This window comes from Neopsephotus bourkii, unplaced genomic scaffold (genome assembly GCF_033783945.1).
Source record: "Neopsephotus bourkii isolate Nb327-2 ecotype Australia unplaced genomic scaffold, CSIRO-AGI_Nbou_v1 NB_168, whole genome shotgun sequence".
Lineage (NCBI taxonomy): Eukaryota > Metazoa > Chordata > Aves > Psittaciformes > Psittacidae > Neopsephotus > Neopsephotus bourkii.
Genome location: NW_026900684.1, coordinates 12,232,223 through 12,243,659, shown reverse-complemented (window position 1 = coordinate 12,243,659; position 11,437 = coordinate 12,232,223). Strand labels below are relative to the sequence as shown.

At 37.0% G+C, this 11,437-nt stretch overlaps 1 protein-coding gene across 3 annotated transcripts in view; it reads right to left on the bottom strand.

The window, feature by feature from the left end:
• Positions 1 to 8,539: 8,539 nt before the first annotated feature.
• The window catches only part of SPOCK3 (SPARC (osteonectin), cwcv and kazal like domains proteoglycan 3), a 182,322-nt gene continuing 179,424 nt past the window's right edge, over positions 8,540 to 11,437 (bottom strand). For all 3 annotated transcript variants that reach the window (XM_061373054.1, XM_061373037.1, XM_061373045.1), the window contains one exon: positions 8,540 to 10,440. In XM_061373054.1, the coding sequence (XP_061229038.1) occupies positions 10,268 to 10,440 (173 nt within the window). In that variant the 3' untranslated portion in view covers positions 8,540 to 10,267. The remainder of the gene's footprint in view (positions 10,441 to 11,437) is intronic.

The following is an 11,437-nucleotide window of genomic DNA, read 5'->3' as shown; positions in this document are numbered from 1 at the left end:
AAAACTTACAGAATCACAGAATTAGCTAGGTTAGAAATACCTTTAAGATTTTATCTTATCATACTCTATCACATTCCCACTTACCACCTTTACCTGAGTAATACCAACCTGTTTATCTTCTTAATATGAGCCAGTCTTACCTTTCATTATCCTCGTCATCTTTTCCTGTAACTTTTATGCTCTTTGGAAACAGGGAAGACACAGAGATCAGCACAGCACATGTGTTTATACAGTGATATAGCTGATGTTCTTTGTGTTTGGTTCTCTATTTCTTTCCAGTCTCCTCAAAATAATTTCTGATGTATTTGCCTTTCTTTGACTGTCATTGAGCATTCAAGTGATATTTTTAGAGAACATTTTGTTTAAAACTATTCTAAATACTTTTCCATTTCTGAATCAGTAATATTTAATTTAGACCTTGCCATGTATGTAAAGTTACTGTCTAAACACTATTTTATATTTCAGATGTGGGAAAAAGAATTATCTCAAATCTTCCAAATATGTATTGTTGAGCAGAAAATTGCAAAGCTACAAACAGTCTATGAGGTAGACTGTGAAACCCTGGAAAAGATTTCAACTCTGACAAACAAGGCAAGAGGGAACATAACAGTGAATCACAAATCTCTGCCTAACTGTAGCTGACAATCTTACTAAATGTTTCTTAACTTTCACTCGGAATTATTTAAAGTTGCCTTGAAACGCATTATTCAGCTCATTTCCTAGCAAAATAACTATGAAAAAATTTGGGGTGCTCCAGAAATTTCACTGCAGCATTTCAATAATGTAATCCTTTGATGACACCAAGCTGAGTGATGCAGTTCACAATCCTGAGGGACAGGATGTCATTCAGAGGGACTTGGGCAAGCTCAAAGGCAGGCCAGTTTGAACCTCATGAAGTTCAACAAGGCCAAGTGCAAGGACTTGCACCTGGGTTGGGGCAACCTATATCTATACAGGTGGTGAATGCTGGGATTGAGAGCAGCCCTGTGGAGATGCACCTGGGATGTATGAAAGACTTAAGCTGCAGTGTGCTCTTGCAGCCCAGGTGGCCAACTGTATCCTGGGTTGCATCAAAAGGTAGTAGTGAGGTGCTTTCCCCCCTCTACTCTGCTCTTGTAAGACTGGAGTACTGTGTTCAGCTCGAGCCCTTAGCACAGGAAAGACATAGACCTGTTGGAGAGAGTTCAGATAAGGGCCACAAAAATGATCAGAGGGTTAAAGCATCTTTCCTGTGAGGAAAGGCTGAAAGAGTTGGTGTTGTTTAGCCTTCAGAAGAGAAGGCTCCAGGGAGACCTTATTGTAGCTTCCTAGTACTTAAAAGAAGCTTATAAGACTGGGACAGCCTTTTTAACAGCATATGTTGCACTAGGACAAGGGGTAATGGTTTTAAACTAAAGGAGTGGAGATTCAGACTAGATATAAAGAACAAATGTTTTACAATGACGGTTGTGAAACACTGTACAGTCTGCTCAGAGAGGTGGTAGATGCCCCATCCCTGAAAATACTCCAGGTGAGGCTGGATGGGGCTCTGAGCAACCTGGCCTATTGGAAGATGTCCTGGCTCATTGCAGTGGGGGGAGTGTGAACTAGATGGCCTTTAAAGGTCCCTTCCAACCCAAGCCATTCTATGTTTCTATGATTATTTCAAAAATCAACATTTTTGGTTCCTAGATTCAACTAAAGGAAATTATTGGAAGCCATGTTTTTCAATGAGCCTTGCATGGCATGCTCTAACGTCATCATTCTTACTGTGAAAAATAAAACCAAGTGATAGATTTAAGATAGTGATTAAAATGCATAACTCTCAATGTGTATTTTTTTTTTTTAAGCGATTTTATCACAAAAAGGTCCTATGCCAAAGGAAAACTGTAACTTTTGACTTTTTGTGAACATCTTCTGCAATGTCACTTCTTCCATTCTGAGGGAGAATTACTAGAATCTCTCCCCATGTGAAAAATGTAGCTTTGGCACTTTACAGATGTTTGCTGCATGAGCAGGTATAATCCCAGAAGCATGAGGATAGTCTTACCTACAGATTGATACAGATAAAGATCACAAGACTAACAGAGCCTTTAGAAAAAGCAGGGAGAGCAAGAGCACTGTCAGGCTTTCTCACACTCACTAGGTTAGAAAGAGAGTTTTCAGAACTGCCTTGGTAGTTTACTGTTTTTTTAGACTTCTGCCTTGGTTTTTCTCCCCTTTGCTATAATTTCTTTATTTTTCTAATAGCTCGACCGAGAACACTTTAAATGCGAAGAAGAAAAATTTATAAACAAATCTCACAGCACAACATCTATTTCTTTTTGAGTCAGCTAAAACGGAAAATCAGCCAGCTATTCTGTGCTAATCCAACACGGAGAAAGCTGACATACCTGGAAGAGCAAATGACTCTTATGAAGACGAAGTACAGAGCACAGAGAGGCCACTGTTGTGGGACTATCCAGTTTGCATAACCTCACTATGCAAAAGAGAAAAAAATCTTTACCTTTCCTTCATCATGCTTGGCCAAGCAGCAGCAGCACTACCATAAGACCCTTAGGCTTAAGCCATTCCCCTTCAGTAAATCTTTGTGGTAGAGCTGATCTCTCTCTGGTCAAGTCTCAACATTATGCATCAGCTGCACAGGAGCATAAAGAGTAACACAGAGATGAGATGTACCAGGCAGTAGAGATGTCTGAAACCCTGTGTTGCTCACTCACAAGAGCCGCATTCTCTCTGTTGTGCCAAAGGAGATGAGGGCTGCATGGCAAGGTTCCTGTCTGCACACAAAAAACCTATCTCTGCACAACAGCAAATAACAGGACTTTTATGCAATTTTATCCGTGCTGTTGAGGATTAATAGACCTTTCTTTCCCTCATTGTTATATTGTGGTTTTCAAGGAACAGTGGAATGGGAGAGAGTTTAAGATAAATTGACCTTCAATTAACAGTAAAAGACATGTATTAAAGATTTGAAAGGGGAAAAAGGAGCTGCTTTCTCTCACTTCCTTATAATAATTGAAAACTAAATATGTCCAGAGAACAGTTAACCAGGCAGCTAGTGCTTATGGTATAAATCAGATCTATGAATCATAGGTGTGAGTAGGGGATTTACTTATTACCTGTTCCGCCTTAAAGCATACCTTGTGCCAGCACTGACATTTCTTTTATCTTTACAAAACTGATACAGGAAATTTACTTAGATGGCAATGTTTTTTTCTGCCAGTATTGCTGATTCAAGTGAAAATTACCATGCAGATAGTTAAAGTAGTAATACATGAAAGTCAAGCTATCTTAATGGACAAGATTTAAAGCTTTCAATGGTATTATTCCACTGTTATATCAGAACCTAAGTAAATTACCATTTATATAAACAAAAATCCTATACAATTTCCTTTCACTGAGCCAGGCAAGAATTTGTAATGAATGGACTAGGTTACAGCTGGGTAAACCTCTGCTATAAACTACTACTTCTGAGGAACTCTTCTAATGTGCCAGCAACATGTCCTCAGCTTCCAGGCCAGCCAATGGTGCAATTCCTACAGATACTCTATGCCACAATCCCATTATGGGAGCTGAACTCCTCTCAGCACTCACATGTAATTTCCAATGTGAAATATAATGTAAAAAGCTAGTAAAGCTACTAAAAACAAGTATGTGAGGAAATTGTGAGGGAAAAGAGCATCATGAGCAATGAACTTAGAATCCTCACTCTTTTTTATTCAGTGATAGGAGCAGACAGCTACTCAAACACATAGAAGCTGCCCCAACACTGTTTTACTCCAGTTTTTCTCCTGCCTTGCTGTCCTTTGAGCTTGCCTGACTTAGTGCATTATTACTTCTTTTTTGTACTAAGAAAATTGTCTTCACATTAGCAAAGATTACATTGAGGTACCTTTTCAAGGCATAAATTAAAACCGTTGGCAGGTTTTCTTTAAAGTAATCAGTCTTACTTAGACAATGCATTTTAAGCTACTCTGCTTTCAAAGGAGCATCCTTCTTACATTCTGGGGTGATTTTTAGTGACAGATCCTAGAGCTCTTATTGCTGAAGGAAGCAGCTCTACTCAGCATTTGACTTTCTCTTCATGCACATGAAGAAACAGACTGGCATCATCGTCTTGTGCTGTTGAAGTGTCATTTCACACTGTGTATCCTCTCATTTGAGTTGCACTAACACATGAACTTGTGACAATCATTTGGTCATAAATAATTACAACGAAGACACAGCTCAGCGATATTAGCTTTGCACTTGTCTTTCTGACACACTGAGCAAACACAAAAACTTCCCAAGAGAAAATAAACTTCTATATAGGTACAAATGTAGTTTTCAGATGGCTGCCACAGATGTTAGAGCAGTAAGTATTCTTCAGACAGTTTTCAACCATTTTAACCTAAATTTTAAAATGTATGCCTCATATGAACCAATGTTGTTTTTATAGCAATTTTTTATTTTGAGGGAATTGGATTTATAGTTGTGATATCTTTAAAATGATATGTAATTTCTTTATCTCTTTGTTTTCTTCATGAACAAATATTTATAACTAAGAAACAGATCAACAACGTCATCCAATAGATTTTGAATTAAAGCATGATTCAGTGCCATAGCACTAATGCAGCACAATGAAATAAATACACAGAAGTGTAGTAAAACTGAGCAAGCCCCAAAGTTGTTTTGCAAAATGCTCAAACTCAATTGATTTTGAATTACAGTATGTTTTTAAATAACTGCATTATTCTTGAGAAATAAGGAAAAAGAATCACATCATTTTGACTGCAAAATTATACTCTTACTGTAGATTGCTGTTGCTGGGTGGGTTTTGTTGTGTTTGTTTGTTTTGAAAGAAGAGAAAACCTCAGTAATCTTTTATAGCTTTCAAACAAATAACAAAGTACTTTGTTACTCTCTACTATGCTCTAACATGCCAAACTCAGTAAAACTTGTTGTGGCTCTCCAGTCCCCTCAGACACATGGCAATCAAGCAGAAGCATTATAGAAGAGATCCAACCTCCTCTTCTTCACAGGGACTAATTCCAGCAGACAATCTCACCAAAATGTGCCAGTATTTAAGTCTGTTAGGTAAATAAACTGTGAAAAGGGAACTTGAGAATATTCCTAAACATGGGTATCTGATGTTAATAGCAAGACTTAGACCACACCTTCAGTGCCCTGTGCTGGGTACTTGCCTGATGAGTAGTATAATGACTCAAGTTGGAGGAATGTGTATTTATGTATAATTCAGCAGACTTGCAGACTGAATTTACAAAGCAGCTGTGAATGTTAAAGGCTACGGGGACAATGGGCCACCTCTCTGTCCATCTTAACTGATAAATTTCAACTAGCTGGGCAAAAATGGACAGACATGAGCGTGAGTCCCCTGGATAACCTTGTCTGAAGTTTTAATCAGATTTTTCAATGTGGTCATGTGTAAAGCTGGTAAGAAATGTAAAATACTCCATGTTATTACTTATGTTAGAACACAGAGATTCTTCTTACAAACTGCACACACATTTATACATAAAACTCACCTTCAAAATGACAGACGCATATTGTGCAGTAGTCTCTCTTTCAGGATTTCGTTCAATTAGAATCTGAAACACAACAAAAATTCAAGCGGAGGTGTCACCCTTTAGGCTAGGCAATTGTTTCCAATTCTTGCTCTGTTTCCTTATCTTCAAAGAGTCATTCCTACTGCCTTTTCACTAGATAAATTAACAACCTGGCAACCTGCACCCATCCTGTACAGTGACAGTGGAGATCTAACTCATGACAAGGGATTACCCCATTATTTCAGCATGTCCAATATGGTACTTGCCCTCAGGAGAAGACTGGTTTTTTTTTTTTTCAACTTTGATAATTTAATTACTTACCCAGTGATACTGGTTAAGTTGGAGATTTTTCCAGTCCATTAATCCATTATCTTGTTCTTCATGTTTATTCCTATTAGTGTCTTCAAACAGAAACTTGGTGACAACTACTTAGTGTCCACTGAACTAGATGAAATAAAATTGTAGGTGATTTGCTACTACTATATTTAGATTAGAGGAAAAACAGTAAGAAGGATTACTGCATTTCAAACAGCCCTGTGCACAAAACAAAAAATTCCCTGCTGTTATTATGGTCAGTCTTCCACAGTCTTTTACAATAAACCAATTTTCATTCAAGCAAGCTAAATGACACTGATTCATTTGATTTACAACTAAGCAAATCTATTTGGCTGACCTGAAATATTCCTTTTGATGACTATATAATGATTTATTTCATTGAACTTGGTATTCTGTATTTTTCGGGTAATCTGAGAATTATAACTCCATTTCTGTGTGGAGTTCTAATTCTCAATGAGAATTAGATTTCATTGAGAATTATAACTCAATCACTGTGTGAAACTCTTCAAAGTTGTATCAGTTTCTCTGCATATTTTAAGTACATACACATGTGCACAATTATAAGATCAGGAAAAAAAAAAACCAATGACAGTGACACTGTAAAAATAATGAAGTTTTAAAATCAAGGACTCCCTACTGTTTTCTGACTCATGAGGACATATCCCAGTGCAAAGTTTTCGGATATGACAGAAAGGAGCAAACCCCTTCTGAAAGGCTCAACGTCCAGCTGGAGACCAGTAATGAGTAGTGTCCCTCAGGGATTGGTGTTGGGACAGGCCTTGTTCAACATCTTTGTCGGTGACACGGAGAGTGGGATTGAGTGTGGCCTCAGCAAGTTTGCCGATGACACCAAGCTGTGTGGTTCGGTTGATACGCTGGAGGGAAGGAATGCCATCCAGGGGGACCTTGAAACGCTTGTGAGGTGGGCTGATGCCAACCTTATGAAGTTTAACCATGACAAGTGCAAGGTCCTGCACCTGGGTCGGAGCAATCCCAGGCACAGCTACAGGCTGGGCAGAGAAGAGATTCAGAGCAGCCCTGCAGAGGACTTGGGGGTGTTGGTCGATGAGAAAATGAACATGTGCCAACAGTGTGCGCTTGCAGCCCAGAAAGCCAACCGTACCCTGGGCTGCATCAAAAGGAGCATGACCAGCAAGTCAAAGGAGGTGATCCTGCCCCTCTGCTCTTGTGAGACCTCACTTGGAGTATTGTGTGCAGTTCTGGTGTCCTCAACATAAAAAGGACATGGAACTGTTGGAACAAGTCCAGAGGAGGGCCACGAGAATGATCAGGGGACTGAAGCACCTCCCATATGAAGGTCAGCTGAGAAAGTTGGGGCTGTTCAGCCTGGAGAAGAGAAGGCTGCGTGGAGACATCAGAGCAGCCTTCCAGTACCTGAAGGGGGCCTATAGGGATGGTGGGGAGGGACTCTTCATTAGGGACTGTAGTGATAGGACAAGGGGTAACGGGTTAAAACTTAAACAGGGGAAGTTTAGATTGGGAATAAGGAAGAAATTCTTTCCTGTTAGGGTGGTGAGGCACTGGAATGGGTTGCCCAGGGAAGCTGTGAATGCTCCACTCCTGGCAGTGTTCAAGGCCAGGATGGATGAGGCCTTGGGTGGCATGGTTTAGTGTGAGGTGTCCCTGCCTGTGGCAGAGGGTCTGGACCTAGATGAACTTAAGGTCCTTTCCAACCCTAACTATCCTTATGAATTAGTGATTTTCTTTTATAAGCCTTTGCCTTTACTTATTCTACCTGCTCCTCGTCTCATGCATTTATTTAGTGTTGCAGTGAAGTAGTTTCTGGTACATTTGGTATCACAAAAGCAAATCAACACCATAATATTAATCCATAGACAAAAAGAAGAATGTTTTTAAAGAAACTCACACTATCAGTATCTTGTCTGGCTTTTCCTCATGAATGAGAAACAACCCGAGTGTTGTTGCTGATTTTAATTTTGGACCACAGAAATTCGCCAAAAGTCATCCTGAATCGGAATTGTCACTGCTCTTTAGTAAATTTAGCAATCTTGACATACTTCAAACTTTATGATAGGTAGCTTAGATACTCGAGGCTAAAATACATGCATATTCCCTCTTCTTCCAGTTCAACGGGGGATTTTCAGGGAAGAAAGAATATGAGTTCTTTCGTGCTCTTCTACTTGACGATTCATTTTAGAATGACCTTCATTCTGTAATCACGTAAGGCTAAACCCATTACAAGTTCTCTTTCCATACTTTAATTCTGCTAATATCACAAGTTTTAATGAAATCTGTTTTCAGTTTGTCATCTAATGACCATTTATCACACCACAAAACACTCCCCCCACAACAGTACTTGCCATATCAACCAATACTGACAACAATTTTTCTTTAGCTTCTTTATTTAAAATCAATTTAGATATCAGTTAATTTCAGACATAAGAAACTGTCCTCTGGTAAAATCCCACTATATTGGAATGGTAAACTCTTAACTATTTTTATTTAAGAAAATAATATTAAGTATGCCCCATAAATTATGACAGAGTTTCAAAAGAAGTATCTCCTTTCTTTACTATGTAATGAAGACAACGTGGGAAAAGACATAACACAGCTATAGAAAATTCAGGAAAAAATACAGAAAAATAAAAGCTTCGTATGGGTTTTGCCTCAGTCAAAAATTAATTACTGTAAAATAAAACATTAATAAATGGCTTTATTCAAATAAATACATTTTTAATAGGTGAAATGTACCAAATAAATACATTTTAAATAGGTGAAACACTAATTCTTCCTGTTTGAAAATTTCAAACTATGCAAAAATTCAAAATGATGGGCTATACTGGCCAAAGGTTGGTTACAAGTCTTTATTTTGCAAACTATACAGAAACAGTAAAAAAGAAAATGCATTATATGCTGCAATATTACATAGGATAAACATTAAATTTAGCATTTAATGTGTAGAAATTAATTCAAATAAGAAACTGATATCCCTTTTAATTAATGATGGGAAACCAGTGATCCAATTTTGAAATTATACAACCTGTAGTATTACATTATACAGGTCACGTCAATTTTATTGTGGGCAGAAAGCAACAGAAATGATATGAACAAAGATGGTGGAGTCCCAAAATGTCTACACAATTAATTAACATGCTAACATAAATACAGTGATTAAAGTAATTTTCTCTACAATCAAATCTTAAGTGCTACTCTACACAATAATTATAATCTAGTCCACATGGTAATTACATAACAATAGGAGAAAGAAAAACCAGAACAAAACCAAACCCATTTTCTTCATTCCAGCAGCAATACCTATACTGGTATTAATTTGGTAATTGGGTGTGCTTAGCTACTGCCTAACATCCTATACTGGTATGCATGCTAAAACCTCTCTATTTCTATTTTGCAAGGCACCTTTACAATACGTTCTCTAAGTTTCTGCTCTAGTAACAGAAAGTAACAGGAATTAAGATGCAAAACTATTTCCTGAATTAAGAAAATAAAAAGCATTATTATACATTTATTCAAAACTACTTTGGGGCTAGTGCCAATACTCTGAACCACTGTCATATATAAAGGTAATATAATTTTAAGCAAATTTTTTCCCCCATGTAAAATATTTTACGCTATTCTGATTAGAGAGAAATGCAGCGAAATAAAAAAGGGTGAAGCAATGTTTGAGTAAATACTGGTAACACCTATACAATCTTGACAGGAAAGAAAAAAAAAAAAGAAATTACACAAAAACTTTACAATTACAGAATTGGTGCTTATCCACGCTACTGCTTTTGAAAAATCCTTTCAATAACCTAGCCATTTTGTAAACAAAAAATGTAACTACTGATGCAAACACAAAGAAGAACTTTGCTTTATTTTTCCCTCCTGAAAATTTATCTCCATACCTTTGGTTAATTAAAGGCTGGTGAGATGCTACTTGTGCACCAATGCTTTTCTACTATAAAACATTTTTGATTCATCAAATGGACAATTTGCAAAGCCCACAGGGCCTGAAACACCGACAGAACTAAAGTTAAGTTACAGTATGTGTTCTGAAGAGGTCATGCACAGCTCCAAGTAAGGACATATATCTTTTCACTGGAGTTTTAGATACCAGTTTTCTTTACAGTGTGTTTTGCTCATTTATGTTTTCAGTAGCACATTACATTTCTTTCTTCAGGCTAGACTTCCAATGTGTTTTCTTCAGCGCAAAGGCATTTAAAAACTCAAAAGCACGTAATATAATTATTCTTATTTAAACAAACAAAAAAAAAATCTATGACTCCAGCTGCAATGCTTGAAATAATCATACAAAATATACATGTTTGTTAGAATCCTTTTGATCTTTGAGAACAAAGGGATTTTATGAAATGTCATCTTTAGAATTTTGGAAAGGTACAATTATGGAGACCCTAATATTATCAAATATATCCATCATGGTCATCGTCATCATCAACATCATCATCTCCTTCATCTTCATCATCATCTTCAATTTCATCTTCATCATTCATTATTTCATCTTCATCATCTTCATCATCTGTCCACCCATGGAAATCACCAGAGGCAAAATCACCTGAAGTCTCTAAATCGATAGCTGAAAAGGTATGATAGTTATAGAAAAGGTGCAAAAGATATAATACATATTTGTTACATAATACATATATAAGCATTAAATGGGCAAACCAGGGTATTTAGTTTCAGGATAGTTACTTATTTTAAACTACAAAGTGTGACATAGAAAGAAAACAATACGAAGACCTTTTTGTCTTAAAATAAAACCACTTCAACAGGGATTAATTTCTCAATGTTAACAAATGGAGACAAATTTTATGGTTTTGTAGAACTGCAATGAGCATCAGGAACAAATGAAAGAGATTTATGTTCAACTTACAGATGACAATAAGGACTAACGAAAATATACACTGTTTATTATTCAGTTCTTACATACTATCTTGAATTATCTAGAATTCTCCATTAAGCTTGAAAGAATCCTGGGTTAGATGAACAATCTCGAGGCCTGACCTTGTAAATCAAACATTGTGTTAAATTCACTCTTTGTTTTAGGCTATGTTGTTTGTTGCACAAGAAGTGGAACGGAGTAATGTAAGGAGTAATTCCTTAAAAAAGGAAATTTTTCTTTTGCCTTTTTTTGTATCTGGGACGTCAAATCAAAGTGACATGGGAATTCTTGGAAGAAGCTGCAGAGTGCTGCAGGGAAGGAAAAAATAAGGAGGATTTGGTGTGCTAGGAACTTTTGCCAATTCCCTCAAACTTAAAGTAAAAAAACCACAAAAAAACACAAAAAGTCAAATTGAATTCACTAGAATGCTGACTACTCAAAAGGATTTAATCAAGCATTTTGGGGCTTGTCTAATGCTGTTCTAGATAACTGATTTTCCCTAAGTTTATATACACTATGCCAAGCACATATATGAGGTCTATTAATAGCTGACAAAGTGAAAGGAGCTGCAAAAATAATGAAGTAATACCAATAACAAATTTTTGTTTCAATGGTATTGTTTCAAAATTTATGTACTTGGGCCCCCCCCATCTGCTCTTACTGAAGAAATTTAATCTGGCTGGTAATCAAA